This window comes from Bos javanicus, chromosome 11 (assembly GCF_032452875.1).
Source record: "Bos javanicus breed banteng chromosome 11, ARS-OSU_banteng_1.0, whole genome shotgun sequence".
In the NCBI taxonomy this organism is placed as follows: Eukaryota; Metazoa; Chordata; class Mammalia; order Artiodactyla; family Bovidae; genus Bos; species Bos javanicus.
Window position 1 is genome coordinate 31,126,431 of NC_083878.1, and position 20,307 is coordinate 31,146,737.

The 20,307-nt window shown below is 42.8% G+C and overlaps 1 protein-coding gene and 1 long non-coding RNA gene across 7 annotated transcripts in view; one reads left to right on the forward strand and one right to left on the reverse strand.

The window, feature by feature from the left end:
- LOC133256999 (uncharacterized) overlaps positions 1-20,307 on the forward strand; it is a 284,150-nt gene that overhangs the window by 201,932 nt on the left and 61,911 nt on the right. The gene's annotated exons all lie outside the window — the stretch shown is intronic.
- The window catches only part of FSHR (follicle stimulating hormone receptor), a 193,068-nt gene continuing 187,641 nt past the window's right edge, over positions 14,881-20,307 (reverse strand). For all 6 annotated transcript variants that reach the window (XM_061432313.1, XM_061432311.1, XM_061432312.1 and 3 more), the window contains one exon: positions 14,881-16,341. In XM_061432313.1, coding sequence (XP_061288297.1) covers positions 15,108-16,341 — 1,234 coding nt within the window. In that variant the 3' untranslated portion in view covers positions 14,881-15,107. The remainder of the gene's footprint in view (positions 16,342-20,307) is intronic.

Consider the following 20,307-nt stretch of genomic DNA (forward strand, 5'->3'; position numbering starts at 1 on the left):
GTCTTTGGACATGTTCTTTGCTCTTACACCATAAAGCATCTGATTGAAAGGGTGGGGATCTCACATAGTGCAGGACACTGGTGGGGATGAGACTCTGGATTTGGTTGGAGAGGGAGTGGTGGTGAATGAACTTCAATTTCCTTCAAATTACATCATGTGGGGGCCTCTCCTGCCTACACATGCAGCCTGCCGTTCATACTCTCCTAATTATGCATAACCAGCAAAGCATACACTAATAATTAATTTCCTTATGATCCTTCCTCTTTGGTCATGCATGGTATAGGCACAGATCTCCTTTTTATTCTGTTGATGGTGAGAAGAGTTTTATGAATTCTGCAAGATCTTAGGAAAAGAGTCATTGGCAATGTTAAGTTTTGCAAACATCTTCTAGACTTGAAGTTAGTTTTTGAATGTGTGGAACAAAAGTGGACTGTCACACGAACTGTAGTGATACACTAAAGGGATGGAAGGGGGTCATGGGAAGAGCTGTGCTTTGCGACCAAACAGATCTATCATCCTGTCTCAGAAAACATCCATCCCCTTCCTGTCCTTCTCTCTCTCTCTCTCTCTCTTTTTTTTTTTTTGCTTAGTTTAGCTAAACATTTGTCAATTTTCAGAGAAGCAACTCTTAGTCTTGGTAATCTTTTCTATTATTTACTATTCTGTCTTTCACTTATCTGCTCTGATCTTTATTTCCTCCCTTCTGCTAACTTTGGGCTAGTTCTTGTTTTCAGTTCCTGGAGGTATAAGGTTAGGTTGTTTGAGAGTTTTCTTTTTTTTTTAATGTAGGCATTTATCACCATAAACTTCCCTCTTGTAACTGCTTTTGCTGCATCTCACAAGTTTTTGAATGTTGAATTTCCATTTTCATTTGTCTCAAGATATTTATTTCTCTTTGATTTCTTCTTTAATCCATTAGATGTTCAGGAGGGTTTTTATCTTCAATGTATTTGTGAGTTTTCCAGGTTTTCTCATGTTATTGACTTCCAATTTCAAAGAATTGTGGTCAGCAAATATTTTGGATAAAATTCTTCCCTTAAATTTGTTGAAATTTCTTTTTGTGGCCTAGTATATAATCTATCCTAAATAGCATTCCATTTGTGCTTGAGAAAAATGTGTATTCTGCTACTGCTGGATGGCGTGTTCTGTATATGTTAGGTTTATTTTGTCTAAAGTGTTCAAATCCACTGTTTCCTTATTGATTCTCCGTCTGTATGATCTATCCATTGTTGGCAGTTGAGTATGAGAGACCCCCAGTGTTCTTGTACTGCTGTTTATTTCTCCTTTAAGTTCTGTTAGTATTTGCTTTATATATTTTGGTCCTATGGTGCTGGGCACATAAATATTTACAGTTGTTATATTTTCTTGATGGAATGACCCCTTTGTCATTACACAATGGCCTTTTTTGTCTCTTTTGATAATTTTTAGCTTAAAGTCTATTTTGTCTTCTGTGACTTTCTTTTTTAAAATTTATTTTTAATTAGAGCATAAAAAAGGAATGCATTTGAATTAGTTCTAATGAGATAGATGAACCTAGAGCCAATTATAAAAAGGGAAGTAAGTCAGAAAGAGAAAAATATTGTATATTAACACACATATATATGGAATCTAGAAAGATGGTACTGATAAACCTGCTTGCAGAACAGCGGTGGAGAGGCAGATATTTTGTCTATGACTTTTGTTTGGAGAATTTAATACATTTCTATTTAAACTTATTATTGATAGGTAAGGGTGTTCATTGGAAGGACTGATGCTGAGGCTGAAACTCCAGTACTTTGGCCACCTCATGCGAAGAACTGACTCATTGGAAAAGACTCTGATGCTGGGAGGGATTGGGGGCAGGAGGAGAAGGGGACAACAGAGGATGAGATGGCTGGATGGCATCACCAACTCGATGCACATGAGTTGGGTGAACTCTGGGAGTTGGTGATGGACAGGGAGGCCTGGTGTGCTGTGATTCATGGGGTTGCTAAGAGTCGGACACAACCGAGTGACTGAACTGAACTGAACTGAACTGAAGGACTTACTAGGGCTTCCCTGCTATCTTAGCTGGTAAAGAATCTGCCTGCAATGCAGGAGACCCCAGTTCGATTCTTGGTTGGGACGATCCCCTGGAGAAGGGATAGACTACCCATTCCAGTATTCACGGGCTTCCCTGGTGGCTCAAATGGTAAAGAATCCACCTGTGACACGGCAGACCTGGGTTTGATCCCTGGGTTGTGAAGATCCCCTGGAGGAGGGCATGGCAACTCATTCCACCAATCTTGCCTGGAGAATCCCATGGACAGAGGAGCCTGGTGGGCTACGGTTCATAGGATCACAGAGAGTCGGACATGAGTGAAGCGACTTGGCAAGCACGCATACTTTGATTTCTTTCTCAATCTGTTTTATATCTACTGCAAGTTTTTCTTTTGTGGTTGCAATGAGGCTTACATAAATATCTTATATTTGTAACTTGCTCTTTTAAGATGATAACAACTTAATCTTTTTTAGCATGTAGAAACATGGGTTTGAGTTGTGAGGGTCTACTTATATGCAGATATATTTCAATAGTAGTAGATATTACGGTGCTATGAGGTCTGTGGTTGGCTGAATCTGTAGATGTAGAGGAATTGTAGATATGGAGGGATGACTATAAGTTTTATGTTGATTAAACCCTGTGTTGTTCAAGGATCAACTCTACTTCTCCCCCTCACACTTTAGGTTATTGATGTTATACCTCACAATTTTTTATATTGTGTGTCCAATGTGTAGTTATTAATTTTAATATATTTATTTTTTAACTTTTAGATTAATTGTAGGTGATTTATGCATCACCATCACAATATTAGGAAAATGACTTTGACTATATATTTACCATTACCAGAGTTTTACACATGCAATCATGCGTTTTTATGATGTTAATTAACATCTTTTTATGTCTTCTTGAAGAATGTCTTTTAGCATTTCTTGTAAGGCAAGTCTAGTAATGAGCTCCCACATGGATTGGAATTTTATGTTCCCTTGTCTGTTTTCTGAGCTACTCTGTGTAGGGAAAGGAAGACATTCTACTCATTTTTGTAATCCTACTGCTTAGTACATTGAGTGCTTCCTAGTAGGTGCTTGATCAATGTGAAAGTGAAAACTGCTCAACTGTGTCCAACTTCTTGCGATCCTATGGACTGTAGCCTGCTAGGCTCCTCTGTCCGTGGAATTCTCCAGGCCAGAATACTGAAGTAGGTAGCCGTTCCTTTCTCCAGGGGATCTTCCCAACCCAGGAATCAAACCGGGGTCTCCTGCATTGCAGGTGGATTCTTTACCAGCTGATCTACCAGGGAAGCCCTTAATCAGTATATGTCGAATTAAAAAAAAAATGATGTTTGAGCCAAGTTTTTACAGATGAGGTGGGTATATCAGGCAGACAGATACAAGGAGGATCTTCTAGCAGGAGCATAACATGCGTAAATCATGGCAGCCTGAAGGACGAGGCCAGTTTCAGGAAGAAATTTGAGAAAGGTAGTAGATGGTGAGGGAGTCTGGGAGCAGACTTCTGAGGGGGAAGACTTCAGAGGGATGGAGGCTGTTTCTGGAAATTAAGAGGTCAGACTTGTGGCCACATGTGGCTCAAGTTAATGACGGTGTAAGGCACTGCAAGTAAGTAAGTTAAAGCATTATGAAGCTGAAATCCAACCTGGGGGATCCATAAAGGTGTTGAAGTCACCAGAATGGTGCAAGACGGGGAAGAATATGGGGACAGAATAAGGTATCCTGAGTTTTGATGAATGTGGTGAAGTTCTCTGAAGGGCAGAGTAGGGTCAATATGGATGTGGGTCCCAGTGAAGGTGACGATGCTGACCCGCCAGCTATGAAGAACTAAGACAATTTTTAAGTCTTATCAATTGAGCAGCCCCTGGAAAACTCTGTTCTCAAAGGTGCGATCAGAAGTATGCTGTGGAATGATGGTTGATTCTCCTGTCTCAAATCTACCTCCCTCTTACCTCCTAACTGAATCTGGCTTTACCTGGGGACTGCTCAGTGGGGACGTGGCGTGTTGAGGGGAACCTGCTCTTCCCCCTAGGTTGGTTTGTCTCAGTATCAGCATCAGTGCTCCTCTGGCTGCCCTGGTCTGTTCTCATAGGCCGTAGAGTGACTGTAGGCAGGGAGCGGTAAGGATGCTGAAAACCTTCCTTCCTTTGCCATGCTTCCTGCTATATCCCATTCCTTCATTACTATGTGAATGCTGTTGTGATGGCAGTTTGTGTGTTAAAGAATTTCTATATTAAAATACTTTGTCTAAAAATAAAAAATATCTTAGGGAGGGAAAAAAAAGTCTTGGAAACTGTGAGTAGTTTTCTCAGTAGTAGGGAAGGGGGCGCATCAGTCCATCTCCATTTCTTCATGCAGACCCGTCATTAACATCTGTGGTAATCGGTTCACAGTGCCCATGGAAGTATTGACTCATAGTTACTCTCTTCTCCGCCCATCCCGATTCCATCTGGTGTGGGACCACCTGCATCTGTCAGCTCTGTCCACACCCCAGAACAGTGATCCTCAGGCCTCGTGGTATGCCCTAGGAGTGTGGTTCACCATAGGGAGGACAAAGTAGACCCGGATTATTTGGGCAGGAGATCTGGGGGCCCCAAGTATCAGCACATTCAGTGCAGGCTTGGGTGGTCATGTCCCCTTGGCCTTGTGGACTCCTAGCCCCCCTGGCTGTGCTGGAGCATGGCTAGAGCAGGGCCGCTGCACTGTAGTGACCGTGGCAAACTGACTACTGCAGATGTTAATTATCACAGACCTGGCTGAGGTCTCTGGGCACTTCTGCCTTCATGTTGCTTTGTTAAGTGATTGTGGCAGAGAAAAGGGCCCAGGTCACGCCATGGTTTTATCCTCTTCAAACAATGGGCTCTTTCAAGGATGAACAAAAATACACTTCAAATTTATTCCCTTCTTGAGGAAATAATTTAGAGTTTTCAAACTCCTCAACTACCTCAACCCACAGCCGAGTTTGGCCTGTGATTAGTTACACATCCTGGGTTAGTGTACACTTCATGGACTTCAGTTAGTTTCCCTCTTGGCTTTTGCTGAGCTCAGCTGCCTGCCAGTTAGGGGGACGCTGTGCCTGGGATTAGGAGGAGAAATGTTACAGGGAATTAGCAAAAAAAAAAATTCCTGCTCACCTGCATGCTTGACTTTGCTTTGTGATTCTGTTTTCTCTGTTGATTGAACTAAATCCATGCCATCAAGGCTCCACTGTGACCAAACACCAGCTGTGAGAGAACATGGTCAGCTCCTGGTCTAGTCTTGCTGCTGGAAGTGTCTGATTTAGGCCACTGCCCTTCGTTCATGCTGAGAGTGGTGTTTCCAATATCTCTGTGTGTTATCGCTCAGTTGTGTCCGACTCTCTGTGACCTGTGGACTGTAGCCATCCAGGCTCTTCTGTCCATGAAATTCTCCAGGCAAGAATACTGGAGTGGGTTGCCATGCCCTCTTCCAGGGGATCTTCTGGACTCAGGGATTGAACCTGTGTCTCCTGCATTGCAGGCGGATTCTTTACCACTGAGCCAAAGGGAAGCCAATATCTCTACTTCTATAACTAGGAAGGGGACAACAGGAGGCTTGAATTCTAGTCTTACTCTGCCTTCCCTTAGCTGTATGACTCTAGATGGGCCACATTCTGTACTTCAGAATGGTGATTTCTTCTTTTATAACAAAAGAACCCTTCCTACCTCACAGAAATGTTTTGAGGATCTAATGAGCCAATGAAAGTCAATGTCTTCTAGAATGTGTAAAGCCCACTGAAATTTCAGAGATTATTATGTCTATGGTGTGAGCCATTTATCATCTTCTTTACAAAGTGACAACTCTGTAGGAGAGCAGCTTTGCTGTAGAGAGGGTGGAGAGAATGGTGGGGGTGGGGAGGATGTAAAGTGGAGGCTGGGGAAACTGGAAGGGTGGGGGCTGAGGAGAATGAGATGGAGCAAGCTGTTAGAGGTAATGAAAAGTGGCTGAATTCAGGATCTCCTAGTGTTTAACACTAGGCCAGGCCATCAATACACAATGACTCAATTAATAGTTACTACAACCTTCCCAATATTTTTCTGCCACTTCACCTATTTAGAAGTAAAGCTATAACAGTAACCCAGCCACCTGTATTTTTTGTCCTTGTCCTTCTCTCCCACCCCCTTTTTCTCTGCTCCAGCCATACAGACCTTGTTTTTCTAGAACACAACAAACAGCCTAGCCTAAGGGCTTTTGTACTTGCTCTTTCCTCTGCTCAAACCAACCTTCCCTCAATATCCACATGTCTCACTTTCCACTTCCCTTCTGTTTTTAGTCTAAAGTCATCTTTTTAGGGAGGCCTTTAATTATTCCCTGACAGTTTATATTACATCCTGCTTCCCTGCTTTGTGCTTTGTTATGGGAACCTACCAGTGTCCAGCACTCCATGTATTTTACTTATTTAACTTGTGTGTCTTCTGCTCCCTTTACTAGAATGTAAATTCCCTGAAGGTAGAATTTTCACTGGATTATCTACCGCTGTTTTTCCAGTGACTGGAGTAGTGCTTGGGTTACACTAGTTCAGTTGCTCAGTCTTGTAAGACTTTTTGTGACCCCATGGACTGCAGCATGCCAGGCTTCCCTGTCTATTACCAACTCCCAGAACCTACTCAAACTCATGTCCATAGCATTGGTGATGCCATCCAAACATCTTATCCTCTGTCGTCCCCTTCTCCTCCTGCCTTCAATCTTTTCCAGCATCAGGGTCTTTTCCAATGAATCATTTCTCATCAGGTGGCCAAAGAATTGGACTTTCAGCTTCAGCATAGTCCTTCCAATGAATATTCAGGACTGATTTCCTTTAGGATAGACTGGTTGGATCTCCTTGCAGTCCAAGGGACTCTCAAGAGTCTTCTCCAACAGCACAGTGTTGAGTGGGTTACACTAGGCACTCAATAAATATTCGTTAAATGAGAGAATGAATGAGTGGAAAACAGAACTCTGTGGGCTTCTTCAGAGTGAGTTTTTGATTTCTAGAGGTAGCCACCAGTGATAAAATTTATCCCAACACCAAATATTTACATAATCCCAAATGCTTCACCATTATGTCTTTTGATTAGACTCCCTTCCACAAGTAAATTGGCTCTTGAATTTTGATCTAAAGCTGTTCACTGAAATACATAGAAAACTAAGCTGCCTGAAGCACGCCCGACATCCTAGGAAAGAGGATTAACACACCAGCCCGACTGACCCACATCCAATGTTCTGTTAGCTTATGTTGGATGGGGGTCTTCCAGGGCTGTTTCCTGAGGAAGCACTACCCTGGCCTGTGATACTGGGAGCCTGGACTGGAAGCTGCTCATGCTGTATGTGGAATAGATGGAGAGGAGAGTTTTGTCAGGGTTTCTGTAGGGATGCGGCCTGTGAAAGGTTTCCATCTCTATAGACAGAGGCAATTTATTCTTACTGGCATTTTTCAGGTTTTCTTGCTTCATCTCCTTCTTTCTCTTCCTCCCCCTCGCCCCCACCTAAAGGGAAACAGAAACATATAACAATTTGCTAGATTGATTTTTGGGAGACAGGAACCCTGTGGTACAGCTTCTGCTGTTTATGAAACAACTTAAAACCTTCTCTACCCAAGCCTCTTCTTTATGCACCTCATTAATACCTGGAAGTTTAAAGGACCCTAGCTAATGATACGTGGGGGGGGAAATTGCCCGAGAATTCTCTAAATGCAGAGCCAAGAATGCTCTTTGCATCTTATTATGTGGAAACTATCACTAAAAATGAGATGACTTTTATATTCTCTCTTTGTATTTGTCTCTAAAGAAGATATCAAAATTCAAGGAATCCTGTGTTGTAAAGTAAACAGAAGAAAAGGAAGCAAGAGCACACAGATGACACTCTGAAAAACTTTGGGATTTAGTGCCTTTTTGAGACTTTCCTATCCCAGAACAGAACACTCAGGGGCTGTGGGTACTGCTATTGGAGAGAAGACCTGGGCTCCTGGAAAGGACTGAACTGTCTTTATATTGACATCTGAAGTGAAGAGGCTTTGAAGACCTTCAGAAATATTTTCCCATTACTCATCCTTTAAATTGGATCTTGGGAATGCAGATGTACATTGTACATGGAGCCCTGGGAAGTCTAAACATCATGGAATGAAGGGTGGACCTTTCTATTGTGATCTAAGACTGAGGCCATTCAGGGTTTTGAGTTGAAGTCTTTGCAATGAGTTGAAAGTGTTTTAAGCCGGAGATGGGCAAGTACTGGAGTCCGGGCCTGGCTCCTCTCCACAGTACTCCTTTGTTTAACTTGTCCTGCCCTGTCCTCTTTCTCCTCCTCCTCACATCTCCATTCTTCCTATCCAAGTGTGTGTGTGTGTGTTTGTTTTCTCTTTTTTTTTTCCCCTACTCTCTTTCTCCTTTTCCTTTTCTTGGGCAATGTCTGACTCTAGCAGTTGCTTTCAGATCTAAGAAACTTCTAAAGTTTGTTCCAGGGAAAAGTAGAAGAGACTAACTTGGGGAGAGGAGCTGGACGAGGTGGAGAGAGAGAGAGGGGAGGGGTGACGACACAGGATGTGAGTTGTTAGGTGCCATATGTGTCCTGACCTTGAGCCTCACGGTCTTCATCCCATGGGAGAGGATTTGAATCGACTCAGGGTGAGGATGAGATTGCCAGTGTCCCTCCCACTGCAGCTCCCCATCTGCCTCTCTGACTGGGAGAGCCATCCTTCCAACCTAGAGGCTCAATGTGGCATAGCTTCATTTTCACACCTCCCTTACAGGCAGGACAGTAATCTTCCATAATGGGTAGGAAGGAACATTTGCTGACAGTCTTTGGGGAGAAATTTTCTCCCCTTGAAAATACGATGCATGAAGGAAAGACCTCTCTTTGTTTCTGGGTTCATTCCTGCCTACCTGTGGTGTCTGGAACTGCTGCAGCAGCCTTGCTACCATGACGAAGGCATGGTGGAACACTCCAAGTATGGTGGGGCAAAGACACAGAAAGGTCCTGTGTCCTTGAGACCACTGAGCTGCTCACCCAAGTTTGGAGCATCTTATATAATTGGCCTTCATATTTAAGGCGTTTTTTTTACTTGGAGTTTCTGCTATTTGCAGCTGAAAGAAAGCATTTTGATGAGAACAAGCAAGCATGACCTCCTGGTTGGGCTTTATTTTGTGCTGACTGTTAGTTTCTTTAGTGTCATATATTAAACAGATAAAGTTTTCTATATATTTATCCTCTTTCTCTACTGCTGTCTTCTGTCTCTATTTGGATTACTATCCAGAATCAGAAACTTCATTCTTTGCTTGTTTCTATAAATTTTCCTATTAAAATGAAATTCTTCATAAGCCCAAAGTTTACAGCTCTCACACCAGAATTAAAAAAAAAAAAAAATCAGTTTCAGTGATCTTTTTCTGCTTTCTAATGGGTGCTAAAAGATACTGGCCTAAATAAGGCAGAGTATCACTTCTGGTAAGATCTGTTATATTTTGCTGATGCAAGCGTGAGAGGGGTCTTTCCTCTTGTTTTATCCCTCCCTCTGTGTATCTTTTCCAGAAACGAGGTCTGAAGGGTATTTCGTATTTAATGAGTGGTGACTTGTAGTGAAATACAGTTTCTGGTGCCATCAGCCCTCTTTGCATTGTTGCTTCTGTGTGTGGCAAGATAAAAATTGTTTATTAATCTGTAAAGCCAGCTCATCATTTCACTCTGTTCCCTAAGAGCTTCTGGATTTACTCATTTGGTCTCTTTGTTCTGACCCCTCCAAGGAGGATCCTATATTATCTGTCAGCTTCTTAGGATTCAGTGAAGGAGGATCTGGAGGAAAGGAGGGTTGAGGCAGAAGGTGATAAGAGAGGCTGGCCAGGATGGGACTGAAGGAGGTTATGGTGGATTAAAGCTTGAGGAAAGGTATATGGGAACAGGTCTGGGTTCAGGTTAGGGGGCTGGGAGTTATGCATGCAGGGCTGGCATTCACCCGGTTTGTATTAGGATGGCCCAATTGATTGCTCACCACCAGGGTTCCTTCTGAGATCAGTCCCTGGGCTGTACCAGTTGTTAGTATTTTGAATATCACCTCTGGAGATATGGGTACTTTAAGAAATCCTTGGGAGACACTGGCCCTCTTTATGGTATTCAAGATTATGAATAGAAATTTTAGAAAAAGAGCAACTTGGGATAACATTTTGATATTTCTTTTGGTTGTGTTTCTTTTTCTTTTTCTGTTCCTTTTCCTTCTTCCTCCCTCTTTGCCTTCCCCTCTTCCCCCCTTTCCCTGGGTCACCATGCATCCTGAAGCACCATTCTGGAAGATGCAGACTCGAGGTGTTACCTGTATAATCACTGTTTAGAAGGGAGAGTAACTGATACACTGGATTCATTTTTTTTTTTTTTAATTCAAATACAGGAAATAGAGAAAGTGTTTTCCTCTTAGGATTTGTCTAAAGGGTTTCAAAATGCTTGATGTAGTTGCCTATAAATATATTTGCTGGTTTAAGGAAAGTCTTATCTCTTACCAGGAAGTGTATGACAGAGTAACTGAATGAAAGCCTTCTGAGGTTCTCTTGGTATATGTTTATCTTTGAATATATTCTTGACTCTCAGAACCACTATCTGTTAAATCATTGTGTCATCAACAGCTATGCTGTGAAATAATTAATACTGTATCCTATTTTTAATTTAGATGCTACTTGCTTTTTAGTCCAAATTCAGAAATACATCCCCTCTGGTGACAAACAATGAAGAAAAATGATTGCAGATGGAGTTAGGAGAGCCCAACAGTGTGGCAGTGGAGTCCTAGGGGGGAAAATACTAATGAAAATGCTTTATTTTCACATAACTCTGGAGCCATGCTCTTCAATAGAAATACAATTCTATTGGAAATAGAATGGAAATGGAATAGAAAATGATTCACTTAGGTAATTTTAAATATTCTAGCAGCCACATTAACAAATGTAAAAAGAAATAGGTGAGATTAATTTTTAAATGTATTTTTCTCAGGCTGTCCAAAATAATACTTGTTCCAAGATGTAATCATTATCAAAATTAATGAGATATTGTAATTCTTTTTGCACTAAATATTTGAAACCCATTGTGTCTTTTACTCATAGCATGTCTCAGTTCAGGCTATTTGGATTTCAAATACTCGATGGCTACATGTGGCTAAAGGCTACTGCACTGACCTGCTCAGTTCGAGACTATTTCTGTGGATACGTATTCCATTTTTCACTCAATGTTCATAATACATCAGGGGATGCCAGGTCACATATGCACAGATGATTGGTTTTTCTTCAGTTCAGTTCAGTCACTCAGTCGTGTCCGACTCTTTGTGACCTCATGAATTGCAGCACACCAGGCCTCCCCATCCATCACCAACTCCCAGAGTTCACTCTAACTCATGTCCATCAAGTCGGTGATGCCATCCTGCCATCTTATCCTCTGTCGTCCCCTTCTCCTCCTGCCCCCAATCCCTCCCAGCATCAGAGTCTTTTCCAATGAGTCAACTCTTCACATGAGGTGGCCAAAGTACTGGAGTTTCAGCTTTAGCATCATTCCTTCCAAAGAAATCCAAGGGCTGATCTCCTTCAGAATGGATTGGTTGGATCTCCTTGCAGTCCAAGGGACTCTCAAGAGTCCTCTCCAACACCACAGTTCAAAAACATCAATTCTTTGGCACTCAGCTTTCTTCCCAGTCCAACTCTCACATCCATACATGACCACTGGAAAAACCATAGCCTTGACTAGATGCACCTTTGTTGGCAAAGTAATATCTCTGGTTTTTCTTCAGCTCTTGTTAATTCATTTGGGACCAACTTTTGAAATGTTTGCCATGGCCTAAGAGAAGGAAGGATTGGCTTTGACATGGAACAAGGATACTCTCAGAGTAGACTTGGAGCTTTGTGGGCTGGTTGTGGGGATTTGTGGTTATTTATTCTCCAAGCCAGGCTTCAGCAATATGTGAACCGTGAACTTCCAGATGTTCAAGCTGGTTTTAGAAAAGGCAGAGGAACCAGAGATCAAATTGCCAACATCTGCTGGATCATGAAAAGAGCAAGAGAGTTCCAGAAAAGCATCTATTTCTGCTTTATTGACTATGCTAAAGCCTTTGACTGTGTGGATCACAATAAACTGTGGAAAATTCTGAAAGAGATGGGAATACCAGACCACCTGATCTGCCTCTTGAGAAATTTGTATGCAGGTCAGGAAGCAACAGTTAGAACTGGACATGGAACAACAGACTGGTTCCAAATAGGAAAAGGAGTACGTCAAGGCTGTATATTGTCACCCTGCTTATTTAACTTCTATGCAGAGTGCATCATGAGAGGCGCTGGACTGGAAGAAACACAGGCTGGAATCTAGATTGCCAGGAGAAATATTAATAACCTCAGATATGCAGATGACACCACCCTTATGGCAGAAAGTGAAGAGAAACTAAAAAGCCTCTTGATGAAAGTGAAAGTGGAGAGTGAAAAAGTTGGCTTAAAGCTCAACATTCAGAAAACTAAGATCATGGCATCCGGTCCCATCACTTCATGGAAAATAGATGGGGAAACAGTGGAAACAGTGTCAGACTTTATTTTGGGGGGCTCCAAAATCACTGCAGATGGTGACTGCAGCCATGAAATTAAAAGACGCTTACTCCTTGGAAGGAAAGTTATGACCAACCTAGATAGCATATTCAAAAGCAGAGACATTACTTTGCCAACAAAGGTGCGTCTAGTCAAGGCTATGGATTTTCCCTGTGATAATGTATGGTTGTGAGAGTTGGACTGTGAAGAAAGCTGAGCACTGAAGAATTGATGCTTTTGAACTGTGGTGTTGGAGAAGACTCTTGAGAGTCCCTTGGACTGCAAGGAGATCCAACCAGTCCATTCTGAAGGAGATCAGCCCTGGGATTTCTTTGGAAGGAATGATGCTAAAGCTGAAACTCCAGTACTTTGGCCACCTCATATGAAGAGTTGACTCATTGGAAAAGACTCTGATGCTGGGAGGGATTGGGGGCAGGAGGAGAAGGGGACGACAGAGGATGAGATGGCTGGATTGCATCACTGACTTGATGGATGTGAGTCTGGGTGAACTCCAGGAGTTGGTGATGGACAGGGAGGCCTGGCGTGCTTCGATTCATGGGGTCACAAAGAGTCGGACACGACTGAGCGACTGAATTGAACTGAACTGATGAGATCCATCTAGTCAAAGCTATGATTTTTCCACTAGTCATGCATGGATGTGAGAGTTGGAGTATAAAAAAGCTGAGCACTGAAGAATTGATGCTTTCCAACTGTGGTGTTGGAGAAGACTCCTGAGAGTCCCTTGGACTGCAAGGAGATCCAACCAGTCAATCTTAAAGGAGATCAGTCCTGAATATTTATTGGAAGGACTGATGCTGAGGCTGAAACTCTAGTACTGTGGCCACCTGATACGAAGAACTGACTCATTGGAAAAGACCCTGACGGTGAGAAAGATTGAAGGCAGGAGGAGAAGGGGACAACAGAGGATGAGATGGTTGGATGGCATCACCGACGTGATGGACATGAATTTGAGTCGGCTCTGGGAGTTGGTGATGAACAGAGAGGCCTGGTGTGCTGCAGCCCGTGGGGTTGCAAAAATTTGGACACGACTGAGCAACTGAACTGAGCTGATGATCAGATCATCTAAATGGGGTCATTTGTGAAAGCAGGCAGGGGAAGTGTAGTTATTTATTAGGAATAATATGTGATGGAATGAGTTCTAGATCCCGGTCAGGAGAACTAGGTGCAACTTCAGGCATTGATCTGGGAGGAGAGAAGTGAACTTGTTCATCAAGCCTGTTATAACAATAGGTACCTTAAACCCACTTTCTTTTCTAATTGTTATAATCAGCCCAATAGTTAGATACTATTACCAACTCCCATTGCAGAGGAAGACACTGAGATAGGGAGAAGTCCTACCTTATTGTGGAGTAAGAATGAAATCTCAGCTCCAATTCCAAAGCTGCTGTGTTCTTAACAATATAATCCATAGGCACGCCATATGGGTTGTATACTTCAGTCAGGGTTTGACTGAAGAAGCAGAAGCAGTCATGTACATATATATATGTATATATATACGTATATATATGGCAGGGATTTGTTACAGGGATTTGACTTACACAATTGTGGAGGTTGGTAAAGTGGGCTATGTAAGAATTGTCTCTACATCTGATGCTAGTCTATAGGGCAGGCAGTCATAAAGGGAAGATCACAAGCATGCTTGAAGCCATAAGTGCAAGACAGACTCCACAAGGTCAAACTAAAATCTATTTCTGTTCTTGTTGCTTCTGACCTTGGTGATAAAAGTGTTCTGCTGAAGATGGGGGTTCTTCAACATGGAGCTAAACACATATACTTGACTTAAGAGGCAGAGAACCCGAGGAAGGTTCCAGGGTATGGTGGACCCATTGCATACTCACAGCAGTGAGCTGAATCAACAGATGAGCAACAAAGTGTGAGTGACAAAATGGCTGCAGCTTCCCTTCCATCCTCCTGTTTTCAGGAAAATCTTTCATGTGGCCTACCTTCATGGGAAATATTTAAGAAAAGGGAATTCTGGGAAATGTAGTTCAGCCTATTCAGGTTGACATATTTCAAAGGATCACATAGATATTCAGTAAATATTCATCGAGGGAATGAGTGAGTGAATAAATATTGCACTGCCTCTCTTGCAAGTTCTCTGGGAGTCAGAACATTTAATTTTGGCTTTGCTTCTTATAAGTTGAGCAATTTTGAACAAGTCACTTAACCCTTCGAGTTTTGGGCTCCTCATCTATAAAACTCCAAGCATAATTCCTGTTGTGCCTGTTTAATAGGACTTTTATAGGGATCAGTTGAGATGATCTGAGCAAGAGCACTTTGAACGCTATAAAGTATAGAACAAATGTGATGTAGTACTACATTATTTTAATTATTAATGTTGTTATGAAGTCTTCAGTTTCCTAATGAATCACATGAAGTTAATAGTTTCTGACCAATTTACCTTATGGATGTGCCAGGGAGATTAAATTAGATGAAGTATGTGGAAGTGCTCTGTCAGCTCTTCCATGGCATATTCTTCAAAGGCAAGACTTATCTGTCATTCAACACTCAGAAACATTTGTACATTGTGTTTTAGTTCTTGGCTAAATGTCTTAGGGGGATAAGTGTGTAATTGGAACCATTAGTAACCCTGGGAGCTGGGGGGCAGTGGCCATTCCTTGGATGAAAGTTGTGGGCAGTGGATGAGCTTTCTGACCTATAGGTCTGGGCTTGCACTTCATAGCAGCCAAACTTGCTCAGCAGAATGAAGAAATCCCTGCGGAAGTTCTTGGTGAAGATGGCATAGAGGAAGGGGTTGGCACAGGAGTTGATGGGGTAGAACAGGACCAGGAGGATCTTTGACTTGGACACAGTGATGAGGGGCACCTTGAGGGAGGCAGAGATGGCAAAGAAGGAGATGGGTGCCATGCAGAGGAAGTCGGTGAAGATGAGCATGGCCATGCGCTTGGCTATCTTGGTGTCACTAGAAGAGGATGTGATGTTGGGGTTCCTCACCGTGAGGTAGATGTGAGTGTAGCAGCCACAGATGACCACAAAGGCCAGGACATTGAGCACAAGGAGGGACATAACATAGAGTTGTGACAAGGGGCTGTCAATGTCCATGGGCAGGCAGATGCTCACCTTCATGTAGCTGCTGATGCCAAAGATGGGAAAGAGGGCAACTGCAAAAGCAAAGATCCAGCCCACCAGCATGATGCTGGCAGCATGGCGGAGCTGCACTTTGCATTCGAGCTGCATGGCATGGGTGATGGTATGCCATCTTTCCAGCGTGATGGCGGTCAGAGTGTAGACTGAGAGCTCACTGGCAAAGACAGTGAAAAAGCCGGCAGCATCACAGCCTGCTCCAGTTTGCCAGTCGATGGCATAGTTGTGGTACTGGCTTTTGGTGTGGACATCAACTGAGGCTATGAGCAGCAGGTAGATTCCAATGCAGAGATCGGCAAAGGCCAGATTGCACATGAGGAACCGGGGGACTGTGAGTTTATACTGGCTGGTGATCAGGATCACCAGCACTAGGATGTTCCCAGTGATGGCCAGGATGCTAATAAACCATATCAAGACTCTGAGAATATCATCCCCCATGATATCTTCACATGGATTAAATGCGTCTGGCTCAGGGGAGCAAGTCACATCAACCACTTCATTGCATAAGTCATAGTCAAATTCACTGTACATCACGTCAAATCCTTTGGCATAGCTGGGCTCATCATCTTCTGCCAAAGAGACTCTCTGACCCCTAGCCTGAGTCATGTCATCAACTTCTTGCCTTAAAATAGATTTGTTGCAAATTGGATGAAGGTCAGAGCTAGAAAAATACAAAAAGGAACAGAGTCAACATGTTGGATCCAGAATGGCAAGTATATCACTGTGTTTACACAGGGTAGAGAATGGGATTTCTTCTTGAGACTTTTTTCTTCTAACAGTCTGTCTGCCCTTGAGACTAAGCTCAAGGGTTAATGCTTCTTACTGTAAATGAACAGAACAACTTGTGTGTATATTCCTAGAGTTGGATGGCCCACTCGGGAAACCATCTGGCCACAGACTGAATGTGGGGAGGAAGGCGCCTGGGACTAGCTAAGTCTTACTGTTAAGTGCAGATAATTTACAGACTTGATATCAACTCCATCCTCTCCCTTCCCCATCTCTATTCAGCCCTCCCTTCATATGCCTGAGTAGTATACATTCCATTTTCTCTACACTAAACCCCAGTCCAAGAAGCTCTGGACTGTTTCTCTGACTCAAGTGGGAGATTGTCTGCATAGTTTGGAAGATCAGAGTATTTAGTTTGTTCGCAGCCAACTCTGACCCAGCTGTTTGGTACTTGTGCTACTAGGAGGTCTGCTAACTTGCCTGAAATGTTACTGAGGGGTGTATTCTTTATTATTTCACTCCTCAAGGGCCACAGTAAGCCTCAGGCATTGTCTGCAAGGTAAGCCTGGCTCTCTCATTTTCAGCAGTTTGCTAGTGAGATCCCAAAAGGATCTCAGCCTGATAATGCAGGTTGTGAGGGATTGTAACTCATGCCCTAGGGAGCTGGATCTTTTCAGGGTCACTTTTTCTGTCTTAGTTTCTCCTCTTTGAACCCCAACATACAAGAGGCCTTGCCAACAGAATATAGGCACTTCCAGAAGGGACTTGAATGAAAGCCAGATGACAAATATTCTTTCCAGACAAGTGGCTAGTACATGTAGAGATGGGGGTAGTAGTTCTGAATAGTTCTGAAGCTAAGTCTTAAGGAATGGGTATGTTTCACACTGGGTCTTCTTTTGAATGGAAACATACACACACACCCTATTCATTTCCTCCCTCCCTGAGGGACAAGCTCACAGCAATGTTGAGTGACTGCATTTGTCTCAAGCCTTAACAAAACCTCAGAAGTGAGTGGGGAGGTGAGTGTTAAAACTCTTCAAAGACTGCCCTCCCGTCCCCAACCATAAGAAGGAGAGAGTGGGTGGAGTGTGGAAGAGGTAAAGATTCCATTAGGTGCTGAACGATGGGGGCTGGTCAAGTCTGCAGTGGACACGGACTAGACTGAACTTTCCCCATGACCCTCTAGGAGAAGGGGCTGTTAGTGAGAACCCATTCCTCCCTTCTCTCCCTTCCAGAAAGTGAATTGAATTGCTAGGAAGTCATTTTTCCCTTGGGCCTACAGACTCTTTTTTTTTTCCCCCTGGAGACTGTGTCATTTTGTTTTGTTTTGTTTTAGAGACTGATAGAGCCTCTTACTTACATCAGTCATAGTTGAAACCAAGGAGGTTAAACAGTTAATAACATATATGGAATTGAAAATGTGCACAAAATCTTTTGGTTTAGCCAGAGATCTTGCAAAAAAAAAGTAAGGCAAGCTCAGAGACTGGCAAAGAGGGAACAAGAGAATCACTGTGTTTTTCCAGTCATTGGATCGGCTGCAGCCCAGTTCTAAGAACAGGAAGTAAGTAACCTGGCACTTGCAGACTGTGATTCGATTCACTGGAATGGATCTAACTAACCATCTAGACACAGCCTTCACTTCCTGGGACTTATGTTGACTGCTGTGATGATGTTTTTTGTTAATACTGCTACTGGTATATGTTAAGTATTGATGCTTTCCTTTCCTGAAACGGAAGTCACCTAAATGAGTGGGGAAATGGTAAACAATGTATGTCTATGGGAGAAGACTAGAAAGAAAAATGGAAGCCAGGGAAATAAAGTCTTGCCTCTGCAATGCCTCAGCAAATCCTAAGTATTATAAGAAATTGACAACTCAGTTTGGGGTGGAGTTAAAAAGTGGTACTCCTGGACCCCAATAAATCAATGTACAGTTACTTGGGAAGTGCATGGCAGAGTGGCCCGGAGTCTGAGCTTTGAAGATAGACAGACCAGAGAGTTTGAGTCCGACTGGCGTCGGTCAAGTAGTTTACAGTCTCTGAGCCTCAGTTTCTGCCTTTGTGAGAAGAGAATAGTGCTGTTACTTTTGTGAAACTTAAATGAGATAAAGGTGCAAAGTTTTAATATGCCTGGCCGTGAGTACTAGGCAGGTATCAGCAATAAGAAGACAGAGGATGGTGGTTACGTACTGAGTGCATATTGGGGTCATGCCCTATGTGGGTACTTAATGAATATGCCAAGTGCATCAGTTTAAAATCTAGCTGGAAAGAAAGCACCTGAATATAAGAAATAACAAAACAAGGACAAAATAACAATGTTAGCTGAGTATAGAACTATGACAAGGACATAACCGGTTCAATGACAAATGAGGGAGGGGAGTGGATTGTAAAATTTTTCCATGAGAGTTCAGAAGGGCCATCAGCCAAAATCTCACAGTCACAGGGCCTAAGATTTATACTTCGGGCATTATTTCCAAGTGAAGATTGGAGGGGCAGTTTCATCATGCAACTTTACACTCAAATTTCATTACCTAACCGTGCTACACCTACTATGGTATGGCATGAAGTGACACAATTAAAACACAAATCCCGTGTTTATTATCTTCTGAATAGCATAACCATATTGTTGTGGGTTTGTGAATTTGCTAGATAGAAAGACCAAACATCATTGTGATTTCTGTGTTCTGTCTTGGCATGTCTTCTTTGAAGAGCTGTGGACCTCTCCTTTGCCACACCTGAGAAGCCCCGATGTAATTTAAAATAGGGACCTAGAGAAGGTGAGAGCCCAGTGGTCCAGAGGGACAAGGAAACCCTTCAAACCATGGTACAATGTAAGACAGACCTGGAGATTTCCAGTTGGGTGATCCCTGAGGCTACATCTATACTACCAGGGGGTGGTGAGACCAGAGGAGTCTGGGCAACTGAGTAAGAGAATATATTCCTATGGTGTTGGGTACTGACAGCACGTGATGTGCAGCTCCTTCAGTGGTCTTAACATCCTCTGAGATTTCTCCTGGTGGGTATTTAGTTCCAGGATTTTGGCAGTGAAATACCAATTTCACTGACCTGGCTGTGGATATCTCTTTCTGGACTATAAAAGAGGCAGGCCTTCTGCTTCAGCCCAAGCTCTTAAAAATTCTAGTCCTTAAGAAGAAATTCCCTAGCTCTTGAGCTAACTTGTGGGGAGTGTCTGATTCTGGGGAGTTCCCTAATGATGTGTGCAAATTCTCAAGAGTAGCCCCTTTTCTGCAGACCCTTTACATGGGTCTGAGTGTGGACTGCTGCCTCTTCAATACTTTTAAAACATTTTAGGGTGTATATTATTTGGTTGTTTTGTTTTTAGAGTAGGGTATATGTCTGCATGTTAAGGTTGAATAATAGAAGTGGCTACGTTAAGCAGTAAAACAGTATCACAGAAGCTGTGTTCATGCTGGGCTACTGTGAAAGAGTAGGAACCAGGCATCATCTGACTGAGTGCAACTGCATGGTATGGATTGTGTCAGTGAGCTCAGGAGAGGCAGAAACTTGGAGAATTCCTGATACCCAATAGATTATATCTCTGATTGTTGTTGTTTAGTCACTAAATTGTGTCCTGCTCTTTTGCAACCTCATGGACTGTAGCCTGCCATAGGATTTCCCATGCAAGAATACTGGAGTGGATTGCCATTTCCTTCTCCAGGGCATCTTCCTGACCCAGGGATTGAACCTGCTTCTGCTATTTGGCAGGTGGATTTTTTTTTTTTTTTTTCAACCACCAACCACCTGGGAAGTACCTGTATCCCTGGTGGATCCTTTAAATATCTGGAACATGTAAACTTCAAAGTACTCCCTTTCCACAACCTCAACTTTTTAGCCACCCACTAGAACTTGGCTTTATCAGGATTACCCTCTTTAACCTGGGATTC